This window comes from Mobula birostris, chromosome 13 (assembly GCF_030028105.1).
Source record: "Mobula birostris isolate sMobBir1 chromosome 13, sMobBir1.hap1, whole genome shotgun sequence".
Classification (NCBI taxonomy): Eukaryota; Metazoa; Chordata; class Chondrichthyes; order Myliobatiformes; family Myliobatidae; genus Mobula; species Mobula birostris.
In genome coordinates this window covers 84522408-84544314 of record NC_092382.1, presented here as the reverse complement: position 1 = coordinate 84544314, position 21907 = coordinate 84522408, and the positions used below count along the sequence as shown (strand labels likewise).

Genomic DNA, 21907 nt, shown 5'->3' with positions numbered 1-21907 from the left:
ATGATCGAGTGAATCCCTCCCCACATCTGAGCAGGAAGGATGATCAAGTGAATCCCTTGCTCCACTTCTTAAATATCTGGACAGAGACAGAAAAACTGATGTGTTGTGTTCGAGATTCCCATAGACAAATTCCTTGTCATTCTTAACCTGTGAAAAGATTTACAAAATTCATCAATGGGTGAAGAACAACATTTCAGATGAGATCACTTGAGTTGTCAAGGTGTGATCTGGCATCACACTGTTACAGTGAAGTTCAACTCAAATTGGAGAGAGAAATCATCTTCTAACTGGGCACAGTGCTGGTATCTGGAATGACCATCAAACTTTCTGATGCTCTTTCTGTCTCAATAAGAATGGGCCATTTCTGTCATCTCCAATCTGTGACCTGGCTCAGTTTGACTCTCTCCATTGGTATTATTCCCTGTTCCCACTGAGCTGCATGGGTTCCTGGCCCCACAGTAACTGAAACATTCTCACGCAAATAGCCGGCAGTGCATCCCACGCACCCACCACTCTCTGTGTAAAAAAACTTACCCCTGACATCCACTCGGTATCTGTTTCCATCAGCTTACAACTATGCCCCCTCGTGTTAGCCATCTCAGCCCTGGGAAAAAACCTCTGACTAGCCACACGATCAATGCCCCTCATCATCTTATACACCTGAAAAAGGCTCTAAACATAAACAAGGAAATTATACATTGCTTTGAGGATTTGTTAGAAGTATACAAAATTATGAGAATATAGATAAGGTAAATGCAAGCAGGCTTTTTCCACTGAGGTTGGGTGGGATGCCAACCAGAAGTCATGGGTAAATGGGAAAGGTGAAAATTTAATGGGAACATGTGGAAAAGCTCTTTATTGAAATGGTTGTGAGAGTGTGGAATGAGATGCCAGCACAAGTGGTCAATATGAGCTCAGTTTCACCATTTCGAAGAAGTTTGATAGGTACCTGGATGGTAGGGGTATGGAGGGCGATGGTCCTGGTGGATTAGACAGCTTAAATGTTTTTTCAGCATTGACTAGATGGGCCAAATGGCCTGTTTCCATACTGAAATTCTCCATGTTTCTATGACAGAGAAGCTGGCCAAACTTGTTTGGAAGGGAAAAGGTAGGAGTGACAATGGAGCAGCAATGGCTGGAGTTTCTGGGAGCAATTCGGGAGCTGAGTGATCGATACATCCCAAAGAAGCAGAAGCATTGGAAAGGCAGGAGGACACAACCGTGGCTGAAATGAGAAGCCAAAGCCAACATAAAAGCCAAAGAGAGGGCAAAAAAAAGAGCAAATACTATTTGGAAGCTTTTAGAAAAAAAACAGAAGACAACTAAAATAAAAGTCAGATGAGCTCAGGGCATTGATTTATGATATTGCAGTCATTAATGAGTCTTGGTAGCTCCCAACAGTCTGAGGCATTTAGAGGAACAAAATATCCGGGGCCTCAATATCTCTTGAAAATCAAGGTTCCCTGCACCAGTTAACTTTCAACTTTTATTTTGGCAGGCACATACAAATTAGACACCCTCAAAATTTCACTTCTGAAGGCCTCCCACATACCAAGTACTCCTTTGCCAAAAAACAGCCTGTCCCAAACCACACTTGTCAGATCCTTTGATACCATCAAAATTGACCTTTCTCCAATTTAGAATCTCAACCCATGGTCCAGACCTATCTGTTTCCATATTTGCTTTGAATTTCATGGCATTATGATCACTGATTTCTGCCACCAGCCCTGGATCATTTCCTAACAGCTTATCACACACTTCTATGTTGGGTATTCTACGTACTGATTAAGGGCACATTTGACAAACTCAAACCCATCTAGTCCTTTTACAGTATGGGAGTCCCAGTCAAAATATAGAAAGTTAAAATCAGTTACTGAATCAACCTTTGTTTCTTGGCATGGTCTGCGATCTCTCTACAAATTTGTTCCTCTCAATCCCTCAGACTGTTGGGTGCAACCAAATCCCAATAATGGCGACAATATCATAGTTCCCTGTCCTGAGCTCATCTGGCTTTCCTACGATGCTTCTTGCATTGTGATATCCTCAGCTCAGCACATTCATCACACCATGCTCAACCATTTCATCACTCGCTCTATCTGAGGTCTGAACAACTTCTGACAGATGTCAAGAAAACAACCTCTCCCTGATTGTCACAAAAACAAAGGAGGTGATTGTGGACGACAGGAGGAATGGAGACAGGCTAACCCCATTGACATCAATGGATCTGGGGTTGAGAGGGTGAACAACTTTAAGTTCCTCGGCATAAACATCACCGAGGATCTCACATGGTTGTGTTTTGATAAGAGCACAGCAGCACCTCCTTCACATCAGATGGTTGAAGAAGTCTGGGATGGGGCCCCAAATCCTAAGAACCTTCCAAAGGGATACAGCTGACAGTATCCTGTCTGGCTGCATCACTGCCTGGTATGGGAACTGTACTTCCCTAAATCGTAGGACCCTGCAGAGAGTGGTGCAGATAGCCCAGCGAATCTGTAGGTGTGAACTTTCCACTATTCAGGACATTTACAGAGACAGGTGTGTGAAAAGGATATTGGGGACCCAATTCACCACCACTACAACCTGTTCCTGCTGCTACCATCCAGGAAACGGTACCCCAGCAAAAGGACCAACAGGCTCTGGGACATCATCTTCTACCAGGCCATCAGTCTGATTAATTCATGCTGATACAATTGACTTCTATGTCTTATGTACAAACTATTTATTATAAATGACTCTAAGTTACACATTTAGATGGAGACGTAAAGATTTCTACTCCTCATGTATATGAAGGATGTATGTAATAAAGTCAATTGAATTCACCCTCTCCACTATCTGTTCTGTCATTCTGGCTCCCATTCCCCCCTACAACTATTTTAACCACATCACCCCCTCCCCCACATGAGCACTAGCAAGCCTTACCACTAGGATATTAGTTCCCTCTCATTCTATTCCCCTAAGTAATGAATCCCCTGTCATCCCTTTGAATTTTTTCTGCTAGGTAATCTCCCCAACAGTTTCTAAAGTGGTCCACCTGTTGTTGTGTGGGATAGCAACAAGAGTACACTGCAATGAATATTTAACCTCATTCCCCTTCCTGACTCTCACCCAGTTTCCTGTGTCCTGCACCTTGGGTGCAACTCACCTCTCCTCATGTCATATCTATCACTCCCTCCATCTCCTGGATGACCTGGAATTCACTCATTTCAAGTTCCAGCTCCTTAAAGTGCAGGGTTACAAGCTGCAGCTGGATGCACATCTTGTAGCTGAGGGCATCAGGGACGCTGGAGATCTCCCCACCTTCCCACCAATGTGCCCTCTAATTTGTAATGACCAGCGTATACATAAATCTTGTACCGTGCATTTTTTTACCCAGTGACAACATGTGCACAGTGAATTTTATATAGAGAGAGGTATTCATTTTAACAGCTAGCAAATCACTGTCGATAGGAACTTTGATCTCCTCTGTGTTCGATCAAGTTCACCTGCACTCTCACACAAACTATGCAGCAGGCCTGTAACGGGTAATGAAGTATTTTCTCACCAGAGCTTTTGCACATTGTCCATCTGTGGTTTGCTTGCTAAATTACACTTTAAAAAGTCAGGTGTCCAAATATCACTCCACTTCATTCCACTTGCGAATTCTCCAGCAACTTTTGTATCACCACAATACACACAGGAAAAACACCAGTTTCTGTATTGGACATAAATATTTTCCCTGAGTCCTCCCGAGGAATTGAGGATATATTAAAAAATCATTTCGAACCTATGTAACCTCTGGCTAAAAGAATAATTGGGACTGAACAGGAATGTTGAACTGAAGTAAACTCTGTCATCAGCAGTTAGCTGAGACAGGCTCATTATCAGTTCTCTGCGGCTTGCAGAGAGACAGACTGAGAGCTGATAACATTGTACATTGTACCTTCGTTAGTTGATAACATTATACATTGTACCCTCGTTTGAGTAAAGAGAGGAGGACTCACTGATAAGGACAGGAATGAACATCTGTCTGTAATTAAGTCAGGACCTTACAAAGGGAACAATGGATAAGGACTGGATGGTACATCCTTCTGTAACTAAATCCTTATGAGCTCTCTTATCTAATTAATTAAGTTTTACACCAACAGACATGATGGCTGTACCAGTTCAAATAACATCTACCAACAGTAAGGTATGCGGCTTACTATGTATAAATATACGGCTGTAACCTGACTAACTCATTCCACTTGTCAGTTGGTGGCAGTGCTTACATGCCTTCCCTTTGACAACTGGGTCTCAAACTCCTGCAGCAGAATACGCAATAAACTGTGGTGATGATAAGAAGCTGGTCTCTCAAGTTTTATTCAGATTTAACTTCAACATTCGGCGTCACAAACAGGATCCCAATATCGGGAGTGCCAAGCAGACTGTGGTGGGATATTACCTCATGAGAAAAAGCAGTAAATTTGATATGGAAAAAGAACTGTGGAAAGAAGTGGAAGTTGTTGAAAAGGGAATGGAAGGAAAAGGCAGATGTAAAGAGGAACAGTATATTATTAGCAAGTTGGAGGAATAATGCATGTGACAAACGGACAAAGGTATGTACTGCAGAAGGAATGCCAAAGGTTGGGAGAGGCTAAAACCGGAGTGTGAATGGTGGATGGGCGTTGAAAACGAGAGCAGGAAAAACAACGTAAGCAAACCAAGGCTGGCTTACATAGGAGGGAAGGGCAGGAACGTCAGTCTAAAGTTCTAACTGATAGGGAAACAAGGGATCCCGAACACATGTCTGGCATACCGACCCGTGCACCCGTGCTCCTGAACCCCAATTCTCCCAGTACTCAGATACGGTGGCGGCTCAGGTAAAACAGCGGCATCAGGGGAGGGGAGGTCCCTATACCCTGAGATCCAGAAAGGGAATACCGAGGATTATACTGAGACAGGGAGGGAAGAATCCAATAAAACCCCAGAGTTAATGGCTCCACAAAGACAATTGCCGACCCGAATGATGCCCAGTCCACGAGCAGGAGGAGGGACAGCCCTCAGTGATTCCTGTGTATGCACCCTGGAAGCCTTAAGAAATGATAATGATCATGAATCAGGCCCCACATAGAAAAGAAAGACCAGCACAGTTTGCTCAGTATGTCTGCAGTACTCTACAAATGCTTAAAGTGACCCCGCAAGATTTATTCGGTCTCTGCTGCACGATTCTCTCAGCTGATGAGGGGCGGAAATAGAAGGCAGAATTGAGATACCAAACCTATCAGGAGTTACAAGCGGGAAACCATAATGAGAATGAACGGACAGACCAGATAATTCAAGCATTGGAAAGGGCTCTCCACCAACCTGTAGATATCACTAAGGTACTTTAATAAAAACCTAAGCCTGGGGAATCGGGACCAGACTATTGGGAGCAATTTGTGGCCTGCTACAGCACTTTCGCAGGAGACCAAGCCTTTAATGATGGAAACATAATTGTACACACCTGGGAAAGGAGGGAATGGTTGGTAACCTGAAACCCGCACACACATCAGACAGCTTTTTGCCAAAAAAAATCTCTCACCTCAGTTTTAAAGGGAAACATCTTTATTCTGAGACTGTGCTGTCAGATTAATATCTAATGGAAACATCCTCTCCGTGTCCACTGTATCCAGGCTTTTCAGCATTCGGTAGGTTTACTTAACCGTACATCTCCCCAGCACCCCCACAGTCCCTCTGAACTCCATTGAGCACAGGCCCAGAACCATCAAATGCTCCTCATACTGTGACGGGGGTCCTGAATTACCCTATGAACTGTGCTTTTGAAAAGAGAGATAGAGGGGTATGCAACACCAGACACCTTGTTAAAAGAGAGAGAAAGAAGGAGAGAGAGAGACGAAGACTGCTTTGAGATGTTGTTATGGTTTTTCAGCAGTATGTTTACACTTTTGCAAGGACACTCTCAGCTTCTGTATTCTTACAGAGAGAAGGGAGGAGCTACTTGATAGGCAGTTGGTATTCAGTGCGGTGAGATAAATAGAAGGTCAGATGATAGAGCTACAGACACAATGGTTTTGGACACTGAATGAGCTTTGTTGTGCCCATAGAAAAGGTGGGTTTTGGAGAATCGATCAGCGGCTCTTGCAGTGTGAAAAGGGTGTGACCGGTGGGGAGCTATTTGTGTGTCCAACCCTCGCGTGGGTTGATAATTCCACCACATAAGAACGGCCCCCTTTGTTGTGGTCACAGTCAGTGACTTCAAAAGGATTTCAGAGGACAACGGGAAGATCAACACCATCAGCTCACCTGAAGACTCAAATCTCTCCCTCTCTCTCTCTCTCCATCACTACTCAACTCAATACCACGAACTGAACTGAACTTTACTCATCATCGTAAGACGATCTATTTACCCCTAGACTTGAAGAAGCTTGGTTTTTATATATTCCTATATATATATATTCATTGCTAACCTGTTTGACATATCTGCATTTATATTACTGTATTGCATAGTTACTAATAAATAATATTAGTTAATAACAATACTGGACTTCAAAGTGTTTTCCATTCTGCTGGTTCTTTAGCCCGTCACGGCATACGTGACAATACATAAAGCCGATCATTCCTGAGATTATTCTTGTAAACCTTGTCAGCAACAAATGTACAGAACTCATTTCCAGGAATAACAGACATATTAGTACCAGGGAAAAGTTGTGCTTTCTTTCATGTTCTACTATCACAGAATGAGCCAATTGCATTCCCAGGTTAAAACAGGTTCATTTCAGGAAATATAAACCAGACCAGGGTGAGTGACATTAAAAAAAACTGGAATTACCAGAAACACTCAGCAGGTAAGGAACAGCTGTGGGGAGAGGAACAAACTTAACGATTCAGGTTAATAACGTTTTATCAGAATGGCCTCACACATTTTCAGTTTTTAGTGCCGATCTCCTGCATCTTGGGTTTATGTTTTATTTCCACTGCCTGATAGACAGGTGACAGTGAGGGGGAATTTCCAAACACAGTTTGAACACTGGTCTATTTTATTTCTACTGATGCAAACACAGAGCAGCCACTACCTGTGAGGATGGAATGGGAACGCATCCTCTCCTCAGGTTACAAGCAACACACATAAAAGTTGCTGGTGAACGCAACAGGTCAGGCAGCATCTCTAGGAAGAGGTACAGTCGACGTTTCGGGCCGAGACCCTTGTCCTAACTGTACCTCTTTCTAGAGATGCTGCCTGACCTGCTGTGTTCACCAGCAACTTTTAGGTGTGTTGCTTGAATTCCAGCATCTGCAGATTTCCTCGAGTCTCTCCTCAGATCAGCAGTCATTGTTTCCAAAGGAACTCCAGAAACAAAGATCTGATCCCAGAACTCAGCGGCTCATAAACCCGGGCAGCTCGACCCCGGGTCCATTTGACTTGGATCAGAAACTGTGATACACCAGGACCCAGCCTCACAGAGTCAACAGCTGAATCTGCCACTCACACACCACCCCCACGGCTGGCACACCACGTGATCCTACGTCACAAAGCGGAGGGCGGGGCAGATCTGCGGTAAACAGCCTCACGTGACCGGCTGACGGGACTCCCATTTCAATTCTGTGGAAACAGACAGCCTGGGCTCCTGGTTTGGATCGTTCAATGCAGATTCAGTGAAGTCTACACATTTCTGACGAGCCCAGATAACTGGGTACTGAATGAGTAACTGGCCCTCAGTTCGGGGATCACGGCCCACATCAGATCTCCCCGCTCGGGATCGGTCTCAATACTCACCGATGGGAAAGTGAAAACTTCGGCCCGCGGACAGCGATCCCGACCTTTCCCGATCCCGCTGCCGCAGATGAATCGGCTTCAGCAGTGAGCGGAAAGGAAAACACCACCCATCTGGATGCAGTGAGCATGCGCGGCGTCAGTGTTACATCATCCAGAGGGCGGGGCCTCGGAAACATACGCGCAGATGCTGCCCCTCCGCGGTCAAATGGGAGGGGCAAATGAGATCACGTGACTGGTGGGGTTTCCCACCACAGGCAGAGATTCCAGTTGCCCGCCACTCTGCCTTTGTAAGAGGGTTGTACTTTGGTATTAGATGCACGGAATACCAGTTGCTATAGAGTATGTTGTTTATGGGAGCCGCTTTCTGTGTTAAAATAGCTGCTGAGTTTTCTATACACACAAAAAAAAAACTGAGGTATGGACATGGAAGCGGTGCTTGCGGAAACTTTTAATGGTGCCCTGGTTACCCATAAAGCCGGGAGTTGGATATTTAGCCGTCGCTGAAGCACCGATCAAATTCGCAGCCGTCAGGATTGCGCATTTTCCCGAATATCACTCATGCGCGCAATACACAAAGGCCTCGGGAGGATCGGCAAGAGGTAAGAGAGAATCTCCGGGCGGGATTTTAATACCGACTTCGGGACAATTGTTGTGAGATGCGGATACCGTGACCCGCAATCCCGGGACAGTCCTGCTCTCGGCCCTCTCTCTCAGCCCCACGATCTGCACACGGGCCCCAGGGAGCTTCCGGCTGATGAGGGAATGGGAACCGCTGGATCTCTCAGACAGAGCTGAGCTCCAGCTATCTAAATGCAAGGATTGGGAACTCGGGGAAAGGGAACATAATCTTTTACATCACCAGGTGAGAAAATCACCTTTGTTCTACTTCCAATCACAAACAAGAGAAAATCTGCAGATGCTGGAAATGCAAGCAACGCACACAAATTGTTGGAGGAACTCAGCATTAGTACTCTTTTCCATAGATGCTGCCTGCCCTGCTGAGTTCCTCCAGCATTTTGTGTGTTTTGCTTGTTCTACCTCCTCTTGTTCTGGACTTTTCCACCCGTGAGAACATGTTTTGACCCACTCTGTCTGGGTACATAATGATATCAAACACCTTTGCACTGGGCAACAAGTAGCTTTCACATCACAAGTGTGCCAGACTCCAATGGGACAGACTACTGCCCTTCCCTTCATATTCATTGACATTGCCATCAATGAGTTTACCACTGTCAGTCACCTGGGGGAGGGTTCAGGGGAAATATTTATGTACAAAACAGAAACTGGTGTTACCTGTGTGTATTGTGGTGACGCAAAAGTTGCTGGAGAATTTGCAAGTGGGAAGAAGTGGAGCGATATTTGAAAAAATGACTTTTCATAGCATCAGTTAGCAAGCAAGTCACGTATGGACGGTGTTCAAATGCTCTGTCGAGAAAATCCTTCATTATCCACTACAGGCCTGCTACATAGGTGGTGTGAGAGTGCAGATGAAGTCAATCAAACCCAGAGCAGATAAAAATTATTATTGACAGTGATATTGGAGTTGGAGCTGGGAATGAATGAATTCTGGATTAATCAGGAGTCGGAGGGGTGATTGATATGACATTGAACAGAGGTGAGTTACACCCAAGGTGTAGGACACATGAAACTGGGTGAGAGTCAGGAAGGGGAATGAGGTTAAATAGCCATCGCAGAGTACAGTACTCTTGTGGCCATCCCCCACAACAACAGGTAGACCATAGAAAGGGTGCAGAGGAAATTTACAAGGACTTTGTGTCGATTAGGGAGCATGGTTTATGAGAATAAGTTGAGTGATCTCAGCCTTTTATCCTTGGAGCGATGGAGGATGAGAGGTGACCTGATGGAGGTGTACGAGATAATGAGAGGCATTGATCATGTGGATAGTCAGATGCTTTTTCCCAGTGCTGAAATGGCAAGCGCGAGAGGGCATAGTTCTAAGGTGCTTGGAAGTGGGTATAGAGGAGACATCAGGGGTAAGTTTTTTTTTATGCAGAGAGTGGTGAGTGCATGGAATGGGCTGCTGGCGGTGGTGGTGGAGGCAGAAACAATAGGGTCTTTTAAGAGACTCCTGGATGGCTACATGGAGCTTAGAAAAATAGAGGGCTATGGGTAAGCCCAGGTAGTCCTAAGCCAGGGTCATGATCGGCACAGCTTTGTGGGCAGAGGGGCCTGTATTGTGCTGTAGGTTTTCTGTGGTCTATATATTCTACCACTTTAGAAACTGTTGGAGGAGGTGGGGGGGGGGGTTACCTGGCAGAGGAAAGTCAAGGGGGTGATGTGGGTTCAGTAGTTAGGGTACCAGAACTAGAAGGGGACTAATGTCGTAGTGGTAAGGCTTGCTGGTGCTAGTGTGGTGGAGACAGGCTGGGTTAAACTGAAGTTGTAGTGGGAATGGGAGCCAGAATGACAGAACAGATAGTGGAGAGGGTGAATTGAATTGAATTGACTTTATTACTTACATCCTTCACATACATGAGGAGTAAAAATCTTTATGTCACATCTCCGTCTGAATGTGCAACGTGCAATTTTTAGTAAGTTATAATAGAACACGACAGTCACTATAACTTAGAAATGCAATTGTATCAGCATGAATTAAGCAGTCTGATGGCCTGGTGGAAGAAGCTGTCCCGGATCCTGTTGGTTCTGGCTTTAATGCTGCGGTACTGTTTCCCAGATGGTAGCAGCTGGAACAGTTTGTGGTTGGGGTGACTCGGGTCCCCAATGATCCTTCGGGCCCTTTTTACACTCCTGTCTTTGTAAATGTCCTGAATCATGGGAAGTTCATAACTGCAGATGTGCTGGGCTGTACACACCACTCTACAAAGTCTGTGATTGAGGGAAGTACAGTTCCCATGCCAGGAAGTGATGCAGCCAGTCAGGATGCTCTCAATTGTGTCCCTGCAGAAAGTTCTTCGGATTGGGGGCTGCATTTCAAACTTCTTACAACGGTCTGAGGTGAAAGAGGCACTGTTGTACAGACCACATGAGATCCTCTGTGATGTGTCTGACGAGGAACTTAAAGCTGTTCACCCTCTCAACCCCAGATCCATTGGTGCAAATATGGGTTAGCCTGTCTCCATTCTTCCTGCAGTCCACAATCAGCTCCTTTGTTTTTGTGACAATGAGAGAGAGGTTGTTTTCTTGACACCAGAGACCTCAGGGCATGGAATGTGATATTGTAGCTATTGCTGGGACTTGTTTGCACCCAACAATCTGAGGAATTCAGAGAAATAAATTTGTGGAGAGATCACAGACTATGCCAAGAAAGAATGCTTCATATAGTGAGCGATTTTAAATTCCCAAAGATTACTGGGGCTCCCGTATATAAAAGGACTGGATGGGTAGAGTTTGTCAAATGTGCCCGAAGTCAGCACGTAGAACTCCCGACATAGAAGTGTGCAATAAGCTATTAGAAAATAATCCAGGGCTAGTAACAGAAATTAGTGTATCGGAACACTTTGTATGTAGTGATCATAATGTCATGAGATTCCAAGTTAATATAGAAAAAATGAGGCCTGAACCATGGGTTCAATTCTCAATTGGAGGAAGGTCAATTTTGATGGTATCAGAAAGGATCTGACAAGTGTGGATTGGCACAGGCTGTTTTCTGACAAGGGAGTACTTGGTAAGTGGGAGGCCTTCAGAAGTGAAGTTTTGAGGGTTAGGGTTTGTATGTGCCTGTCAAAGTAAAAGTTGAAAGGTAGCTGGTGCAGGGAACCTTGGTTTTCAAGAGATATCGAGGCCCCAGATATTTTGTTCCTCTAAATGCCTCAGACTGTTGGGTGCTACAAAGACGCATTAATGACTACAATAATCATAATTCCACGCCCTGAGATCATCTGACATTTTTTTTTAGTCAGCTTCTGTTGCTTTCTAAAAGCTTCCTAGCAGTTTTTGCTCTTTTGTTTGGCCTCTCTTTGGTTCTTATGTTGGCTTAGGCTTCTCATTTTAGCCTCGGTTATGTCCTCCTGCCTTTACAATGCTTCCACTTCTTTGGGATGTATCAATCACTCAGCTCCTGAATTGCTCCCAGAAACTCCAGCCATTGCTGCTCCATTGTCACTCCTACCGTTTCCCTTCCAAACAAGTTTGGCCAGCTTCTCTGCCACAGAAACATGGAGAATGTCAATACAGAACCATGCCCACTCTGGACGATCAGAACGGTAATCTATATGAGGAGACAAAATAGATGGGGGAGATTTAAAATTTTTTTTTTGCATCTCTATTTTTCAGGAGTTGGACACAGAGTCTATAGAAGTGAGGCAAAGCAGCATCAACTTCATGGACCCTGTACAGATTACACAGGTGGAGGTGTTTCCTGTCTTAAGGCAAATTACCGTGGATAAATCCCCAGGGCCTGACAAGTTGTTCCCTAGGACCCTGCGGAAGACAAGTGCAGAAATCGTCAGGGCCCAAGCACAGTGTGATGTCAGATCACATCTTGGTGACTAAAGTGATCTCATCTGAAATGTTGCCTTCACCCACTGATGTATTTTGTAAATCTTTTCACAGGTTAAGAACGGCAAGGAATTTGTCTCCCAGAATCTCAGAGACAACACACCAGTGTTGCCCTTCTTGTCCATTAAGAAGTGGATCGAGGGATTCACTCAATCATCCTTCCTGCTCACACTGTTGGAATGGATTCACTCGGTCATCTGAACTGAAAGTCCATCAGCAATTCCACACTGGGACACGGCCACTCACTGTTCTGTATGTGGGAAGGGAATTAGTCAGTCATCCCACCTGCGGACACATCAGTCAGTTCACACTGGGCAGAGGCTGGCCACCTGCTGAATTTGTGGGGAAGGATTCACTCGATCATCTGACCTAATGGCTCATCAGCGAATTCACACCGGGGAACGGCTATTCACCTGCTCGGACTGTGGGAAGGGATTCACTCGCTCATCAAACCTACTAGCTCACCAAACAGTTCACACTGGGGAGAGGCCGTTCACCTGCTCAGAATGTGGGAAGGGATTCGCTCGCTCATCCAACCTGCAGGCACACCAGGCAGTTCACACAGCGGAGAGGCCGTTTACCTGCTCAGACTGTGGGAAAGGATTTATTCTGTCATCTCAACTGAAGGTACATCAGCGAGTTCACACTGGGGAGAGGCCATTCACCTGCTCAGACTGTGGGAAGGGATTCATTCTGTCATCTCAACTGAAGGTGCATCGGCAAATTCACACTGCGGACAGACTGTTCACCTGCTCAGACTGTGGGAAGGGATTCACTCGGTCATGTCAACTGAAGGTACATCAGCGCATTCACACTGGGGAGAAGCCTTTCACCTGCTCAGAGTGTGGGAAAGGATTCACTCAGTCATCCCACCTACAGGCACACCAGTCAGTTCACACTGGGAAATGGCCGTACACCTGCTCAGACTGTGGGAAAGGATTCACTAGGTCATCTGGCCTAAAGACACACCAATCAGTTCACACTGGAGTGTGGCCATTCACCTGCTCAGAATGTGGGAAGGGATTCTCTCAATCATCCAACCTTCTGGCTCACCAGTCAGTTCACACCAGGGAGAGGCCGTTTACCTGCTCAGACTGTGGGATGGGATTCACTTCATCATCTAACCTACTGAGACACCAGTCAGTTCACACTGGGGAGAGGCCGTTCACCTGCTCGGATTGTGGGAAGACATTCACTCAGTTATCCAGCCTACAGACACACCAGACAGCCCACACTGGAAAGAAGCCATTCACCTGCTCAGACTGTGGAAGAGGATTCACACACTCATCCACCCTACGGAGACACCAGTCAGTTCACACAGGGGAGTGGCCATTCACCTGCTCAGACTGTGGGAAGGGATTCATTGGGAGATTTCAACTGAAGGTTCATCGAAGAGTTCACACTGGGGAGAGGCCATTCACCTGCTCAGACTGTGGGAAGGGATTCACACAGTTAGCTAGCCTACAAGCACATCAGTCAGTTCACTCTGGGGAGAAGCCATTTACCTGCTCGGATTGTGGGAAGAGATTCACTCAGTCATCTCAACTGAAGGCACATCAGCAAGTTCACACTGGGGAGAGGCTGTTCACCTGCTCAGACTGTGGGAAGGGATTCACTTTGTCATCTCACCTGCTGACACATCAGTCAGTTCACACTGGGGAGAGGCTGTTCACCTGCTCAGACTGTGGGAAGGGATTCACTTTGTCATCTCACCTGCTGACACATCAGTCAGTTCACACTGGGGAGAGGCTGTTCACCTGCTCAGACTGTGGGAAGGGATTCACCCGGTCATTTCAACTGAAGGTACATCAGAGAGTTCACACTGGGGAGAGGCCATTCACCTGTTCGTTGTGTGGGAAGGGATTCACACAGTTAGCTAGCCTACAAGCACACCAGTCAGTTCACACTGGGGAGAAGCCATTTACCTGCTTAGACTGTGGGAAAGGATTCACTCAATCATGCCACCTGAAGCTACATCAGCGAGTTCACACTGGGGAGAGGCCATTCATCTGCTCAGTGTGTGGGAAGGGATTCACTCGGTCATCTGACCTATTGGCACACCAGGCAGTACACATTGGAAAGAGGCCATTCACCTGCTCAGACTGAAGGAAGGGTTTCACCCATCTATTTGGTCTAAGGGACACCAGTAAGTTCACACAGCGGAGATGCTGTTCACCTGCTGTGACTGTGGAAGGTGTTCAGTCATGTATGTAACTTTATGACACACTACTGTAGTCAGAAAAGTTTTAAGTTTATGAATTCTGCAATTATTGCTGCTGCTCACCACACCCAGTTCTGCACCCTGGTCACTGGGCATGGGAGAAGTTTCTTCTACTGCACATTCACCTTTAATGGGACTGGAGTTTAATATTCTGGATCTGTGACAAATAAATCAGTTCTGTTTTAAACTCTGTCTCCGGTACTTAGTGAAACAACACCATAAGATACCACGTAACGTGTGTTCTATTGCTGCTGATACTTTTACTGGGTTGCGTGTACGTGACACTGGGAAGAGTTCTCCAACTCTCAGTCAGGTGCTCCATGCTTCCTTGTCACTATCTTGTCTGCTCAGATGGTTGGGATGTCTCCCATGAAGGGTCATACTCATTCGACTGGTTAATGTTTTCTTCCATTGTGATGATTCATTTCTCTGAGTTGTCCTCTCATTGAAGTTTTCTGGTCTGTATTTCTTATCACGATGGCATAGACACACCTGGAGTGCTGAATCCTGTTCATTTTTGATGAAAGTGTATACTTAGAAGTTTTATCTGACTGTTGTGTGATTTTTTTTTTCATGTGTGTTACTTCTCTTCCTCCTGTCCAAGGTAATGTTAATCTAAGTGGGTTTGAGTGTCAATGGTCTATTCTAAACTTTTCTAAAGTTCTTATTTATCTTTGTAAATTTGACTGATTGAAATGGGACCAAGATATTTTTTTTATTTCAAAAAAAAGTCAATTGATGAAGATGTTTATTGCCTTTGTTGAATTTGTTAACTATTGAGCTCTGTTTGGCAGTTTTTTAAAAAACTTTGAACTAAATTTTCTTAAAGGTTTTCCCTATTTTGCACTACTTTCTATTTTCTTTGCTTGTTGATATTCCAGATATGTGGGTGTCAAGAGTCCCAATGAAGGGTCTTGGCCCGAAATGTTGATTCCCATCCATAGATGCTGCCTGACATGCTGAGCTCCTCCAGCACTTTGTGTGTAGTTCTCTGGATTTCTAGCATCTGCAGGTCCTCGTGTTTCCCAGATACTTGTATGTTTCTTAAAAGAACAAGCTGGTAGTGGGGTTGTGTGGCTCTATTGGTAAAATATTAAACAAAATCATTAGAAAGAAGTGGCATAGGGTTGGAAGGTGTAGAATCTGTGGGTAGATTTAAGGAGCAGCAAATGTAAATAAATAAATAAATAAATAAATAAATAAATAAATTTTGATGGGAATTGTATGGAGACCCCCAAACAGTAGTAAATATGTGGTCCACAAAATAAAATGGGAGATAGAAAATGTGTGCCAAAAGGGCAATGTTACAATAGTCATGGGGGATTGTCATGCAGGTGATTAGGAAAATTAGGATGGTGTTGGTCTCAAGAGGAGAAATTCGTAGAGATCCTACAAGATGCTTTTTTAGAGCAGCTCGAGTTTGAGCCCACTTGGGGATCAGCTATTCTGGATTGTGTGTTGTAATGAACCAGATTTAATTAGGTCACTTAAGTTCAAAGAACCCTTAGGGGCAAGTGATCTTAATATGATCAAATTCACCCTGACATTAGAGAAGGAGAAGCTAAAGTCAGATGTGGAATAAAGAGAATTACAGAGGCATGAGAGCAGAATTGGTCAAAATTGATTTGAAAAGAACATGGGAAGGATGAAAACAGAGCAGCAATAGTTGGAATTTGAGAAACCAAAGACGACATAAAAACCAAAGAGAGAGCATGGAGCAAAAATTACTAGGAAGTTAGAGGATTGGGAAGCTTTTAAAAACCAACAGAATGCAACTGAAGTAATTAAGAAGGAAAAGATGAAATACATAGGTGAGCTTGCCAGTACTATTAAAGAGGATACCAAATTTTTCTTCAGGTACATATAGTGTAAAAGAGAGGTGGAAACCACTGGGAAATGATGCTGGAGAGGTAGTAATGGGGTGGGGGTGGAAGGTGAACTGATGAACTGAATAAGTATTGTACATCACTCTTATCTGTCGGAGACACTGGCAGGAATATGAAAGTCCCAGATGTCAGTGGTCAGAATGTGTAAAGTTACGTTACTCAGGAGAAGTTTCTTGGGAAACAGAGATGGTCTGAAGGTAAATAGATCACCTGGACCAGATGGTGAACACCCCAGAGATCTGAAAGAAGTGGCTGAAGGGATGTGGAGCCATTAGCAATGATCTTTCGAGATCTTACCCCCACTATCCGAAATCTCCTCTCCTCATCCACCCTCCCAACTCCAGTCCTGTCCCCGCTTGCAGGGCAACAGTCTGCCGGTGTTTGCCCCCAATGTGGTGAATCGCCACCACCGTGGGCTCAGACATTTCCACAGATGAGCCCCTCCTGTCCCCACCGGGACAAACATCCTGTCCGCCCCCTCTCTCACCGTCTTCATCCTCTCCCTCCCCGGGGAACCGGCATCAAACCGACGGGCCGAGCGGTCTCCTCCTACCTCTCAGCGATACATCAGACTCCGGCCGCAGGAGACGCTTCACAAACGCCCCAACTTCCCTCGGAGGGAAATGGAAATAAATCAGAAAGCGGACATTTACTTTGGGATTTGTTCCTCTTTGAGAAGAGATGTCAGCGGGGTAACGCCCTCTCGGCTGGTCCGCCTCCGCTATTGCGCGTAAACAGTGATTGACATCGCCTCGGGCCAATGACTACAGCGCAGCGGAGGTGAGGGTGGAGGGGTCTCGTGGTCGGTAGCTCAGCCGTTAAACCGCCTCAGCGCGAGCAGAGCAGCGCGTGTGTGACGTCAGCTACGCACGAGGGGAACCATGTGTGACGTCAGGCGGGTGGGGGTGTGCGTGTATTTAAAAACACCTGAATGGACGTTTCTTATGATTTCACTGGGACAACAACATTAATCACGGGTTTCATCACTGAATCCAGTGTTGTGAGATGTAAAGTCCCTGTTATGTGTCCGGCTGTGCCGTGTTGTTGGTGGAGTGGGCAGCGTGGTGTTTGTCTCGATTCGGGTCACAACACCAGAATTGCCAGCGGGGTCCACACACAGTGTATTAGTGACCAGAAAACCTCCTGTCCCTGCAGTCTTTGTCTCCTGGTAAACTCAACACCCTGACAATGTGGACCATAGACACCCCTTCCTCTCAGAGTCAGGGAATCATTCAGACAGCTGATCAAAGAGAGGAATTATATTTATTGGTCATTAAAGTTCATTGTGGATTATCGATACCCCTTCCTCACCCGCCCCGTTTTTGTTCCGATATTTCCCCCCTTCTCATTCCTGAAGGAGGGTTCAGCTGGAAACGTTGACTGTCCATAGCTGCTGCCCGGCCTGCCGAGTTCCGCCAGCATTTTGTTTGTGTTGCTTCGGATTTCCAGCATCTGCAGACTGGTGGTGTCGCGGCGAACCTCCTGCAAAGCGCAGACTCGGTGCAGACCCCAGCCGTCGCCGGTGTTCCTCCTGTACGGGCGGCGGTGAGGAAGGGGCTGATCTCGGGTTTGTGTAAATCGAGGGCCGGTCGCAGTGGGAAATGTTCGAGTACGAGCTCTGCCGGACAGTTAGAGGCTCCGGGATCTCCGGTCTTGCAGCCCCGGTTTTATTTTGCGCTGAGCTGGGATTGTGGAATCAGTTAGTTGTGGGTCCCCTTGCTGGAAGGGTGGATGTGGGTGAAAGGGATCTGACTACGTGTACGGGTGGTGTGGGCTGAATGGTGGGAAGGATATGAATGAAATTTTATTTTTTGGTCAGTACAAACAACAAAAAACATCATTCTCAACGATGATTTCATTAAACAACAAAAACATAGATATTCTTTAACACAAACCGAAAGGTGAAGCTGAAGCTACAGCTTATTACACCTACCCCTCTTACTTATACAAAAACATATTTGGTGTCAATCTTCACGTCAAAATGAAAACATTGATAATCTTTTAACACAAAATCCAGTTCCAAGTATCATTAATTTACATTACTCCCGTTTATTTTAAATCATGTGTTTTATATTTGTTCATTAAATTATTCTGATATATTTTTAAAAACTTTTTTAAGTGTGGTGCATGTTTTTAAATTCTCACTACAACTGTTCCATAGATTCAGCCCTCTGACTGAAATACAATGATTCTTTTACATTTGTTCTTATCCTTTGATTTTGAAATATACACATTCCTCTCAAATCATGTTGACTTTCTCTCATTTTAAACCAGGGGTCACCAACCTTTTTCGCACTGCGGACCGGTTTAATATTGACAATATTCTTGCAGACTGGCCGACGAGGGTGGGGTTGGGTGGTGTTAATCACGACCAGAATACAGGTGATAAGTCAACTATAAGTCACTTATAAGTGGCTAATACATTCAATTTCGTTTCTAAAAGGGTTTATGTAATGAATTTATTTTTAAACACACAGCACATATTTTCGTTGCATGAATATAGTGATAACTCAACTATAAGTCACTTATAAGTCAATAGCTTCATAACATTTTATGTAACGTTTGGATATTAAACACACAGCACATATTTTCCTCACATGAACATATAAAATCATTGCAACACACCAATATCACTGAATCAGTGGGAGCCCTGGGCTTGTTTTCCTGCAACAAGACGGTCCCATCGAGGGGTGATGGGAGACAGCGATACTCGAAGGGAGTTCCTTATGTCCAGTCTATTCTGCAAGTTAGTTTTCATTGCATTCATTGCAGAAAACCCCGCTTCACAGAGACATGATGTCGGAAATGGAAGCAACGTTTTCAGTGCTTTCGTGGCTATCTCAGGATATTCAGCCTTGACTTTGATCCAGAATGCCGGCAGAGATGTTATGTCAAACATACTTTTCAGCCCACTGTCACTTGCAAGCTCGAGGAGTTGATCTTCTTCCCGCGCTGACATGGATGATTCACTGGGAACATTCACAAATGGGACACGGATCCATTCCTTTGCACGTCTCGGGTCATTTGCGGTTGGGAAGTAACACTCGAATTCTGTCGCCAGCGAAGATAGGTGATCGCGCACCAGCTGTGAGAGGGACGGTGCAGCCTCAGTCTCCCCCAAAATCCCAGCTAATGTTGGGAACATGTCAAATATGCCCCTGTCCACTCGCCGTCCCCACAGTTCCAGTTTGGCTTTGAAAGCAGACACTTTATCTGCCAACTTGAAGACAGTTGTCATTCTCCCCTGAAGTGACAAATTGAGTTCATTGAGCAGGTTGAAGAGGTCACACAGATAAGCGAGTTTTGCTCTCCACTCCTCGTCACTGAAGTGTGCTGCCAGTGGTGACTTTTTTCCTGAAAGAAATCTCTGTAGCGGCTCTCTTAACTCAAAAACCCTGGCCAGGGCTCTCCCCCTTGATAGCCACCTGACTTCAGTGTGTAAGAGAAGGCGTTTGTGTTCTGCATCCATTTCCTCGCAAAGCTGCTCAAACAGACGCGAGTCAAGGGCTTTTGCTTTGATGTGATTGACAACTTCAACAACGTCACTCAACACGCTGTTAAGATCAGGTGACACTTTTCGGCTAGCCAGCATTTCGCTGTGTGTGACACAGTGTAGTGAAACCAGACAGCCGTCCAGACTCGGGTAGTGAAACCAGACAGCCGTCCAGTCACAGCTGCAGCCCCGTCTGTGCATATTCCAACACAGAATGACCAGTCCAGTTTGCCTGACATGTAGTCATTCAAAGACTTGAATAGTTCTGCCCCAGTTGTGTTAGTTGGCAACGGCAGTGCACACAACATATCCTCGTGCACATCGTCTTGAAATATATATCGCACATTAACCAGCAGTATTGCCTTGTTGTCGACATCGGTAGACTCGTCGACCTGGATAGCATACCATGGTGACTCGTTAAGCCGTTCCAACAGTTGTGCTTCGATGTCCTCCGCTATGGCATCGATTCTCCTTGAATCTGTGGTAGCTGAAAGAGAAACCTGTGCCATCTTGTTAGCTGCAGCTTCTCCCAACAGTTCACGGCACATGACCTTGGCAGCAGGCAGAATCAATTCTTCACCAACGGTGAAAGGCTTTTTAGCCTTAGCAATCCGGCTAGCCACTAAGTACGACACTCTCAGAGCGGCAGCGTTTGTGGAGGTGGTGGCTCTCAGCACTTCCTTCTGTCCCACTTGCTCCTGTCCCGCTTGCTCACATTTTTTCCACACAAAAAACTCAACGGGTTTGTCTTTAAGTGCAGGGTGCTTGGTCTCAAGGTGCCGAAGCAGTTTTGAGGGCTTCATTGCCTCATTAGACAGCTTGTCTCCACATACCACACACAGGGGGCTTGGAGCGTGCGAGTCACCGGTCGCAATAAATCCGTGTTTTATGTACGACTTGTCGTATTTTCTGTTGCAGGAAGCTTTCTTTTTTTGAGAAGGGAGGGGTGACCGACTGTGCAGCGAGAAAGGGCTGGTGAGTGGGAATGAGAGAAGGGTTAAGGAGACAGGCTTGAGGTAGAACTAGTGAAGCTGTGGGATGCGAAGGGTGGGGTGAGCATGAGGAGGTGGCAAGAAAGGAGGGATGAGTGTGATGGGTGGCGAGTAGAGAGGATTATCCAGGAAATGTATAATCCAAAGGGAATGGGGTAAAAGCAGGGGAGTGGGGATGACTGGAAGAATTGGATCAGCCCATGATTGAATGGCGGAGCAGACTTGATGGGCCGAATGGCCTACTTCTACTCCTATATCTTATGGTCTTATGGAAGGTTTATGCGCGGATAGGGAGAGGGATGGTGAAGAGAGCAGGGTGAAGGAGATCCGTGGCGAGGAGACATGGATGAGTGAAGAGAGGTGCTGTGACTGGTCAAAGTTATTAGACTAACTACTTATTCCCTCACAGTGCCAAGGATGTCAGTCATGGCTCATCACAAGTCTCTGAACAAATCCATAGCACACGGTTCCCATTCCCAGTCTCCCTATTTCACGGTAGGTGTTTTACGGCGCATGATTCCCTGTCTCCCTGTCCCACACCAGGAGTTTTACTCTGCTCGATTCCCGGTCTCTGTGTCGAGCTTTTAATCAGCCGAGTCTCATTGACACGCCCCCTTCCCCTCCCATCCATGTACTTATCCAAATTTCTTTAATAGATTGTTAAGACCGCAGACAAAGTCATGAATCAAAAGGTTAATCATGCTGTGACTAATGTTCTGAGTTTGGTAAATTGCTGTGACTAATGTTCTGAGTTTGGTAAATTGCTGTGACTAATGTTCTGAGTTTGGTAAATTGCTGTGACTAATGTTCTGAGTTTGGTAAATTACAAAGCAAGAAGTATTGAAGCAAAGGCAGGTAACCCATTGTAGCTGTTAGACTTGGTTAGAGAGGCAGGACTGGCAGCTCAATATTCGGGGGTTCCGCTGTTTCAGACACAACAGAGTGGGGTTTGCTAGTTATTTCTTCAGCGGTTTGAACGGGCACGACTGCAAAACCTCATTGAGGTCATCCAGTGAGAACAGCGAGAAGAGTTTAAAAAGAAGACAGCTTTCTACAGCGGGCGAAAGAGTGGAGCGAGACAGAGTAGGAAGGCTTTGGCTCAAC

At 45.6% G+C, this 21907-nt stretch overlaps 1 protein-coding gene across 2 annotated transcripts; it reads left to right on the top strand.

Annotated features, from left to right (window-relative positions):
• Positions 1 to 7527: 7527 nt before the first annotated feature.
• LOC140207085 (uncharacterized) lies at positions 7528 to 15140 on the top strand. Of its 2 annotated transcripts, none has more exons than XM_072275405.1 (2): positions 7528 to 8331; positions 12266 to 15140. In XM_072275405.1, exon 2 carries the CDS (start codon positions 12584 to 12586, stop codon positions 14315 to 14317), a length of 1734 nt encoding a protein of 577 aa, XP_072131506.1. In that variant the 5' UTR covers positions 7528 to 8331; positions 12266 to 12583; the 3' UTR covers positions 14318 to 15140. The 2 variants fall into 2 exon arrangements, with proteins under 2 accessions (XP_072131506.1, XP_072131507.1); XM_072275406.1 differs by lacking the exon at positions 7528 to 8331 and adding an exon at positions 8503 to 8594.
• Positions 15141 to 21907: the final 6767 nt, after the last annotated feature.

Coding starts and splice junctions, on each gene's coding strand:
- LOC140207085 (XM_072275405.1), top strand. CDS start 12,584: ATGGCTCATCAGCGAATTCACACCGGGGAACGGCTATTCACCTGCTCG.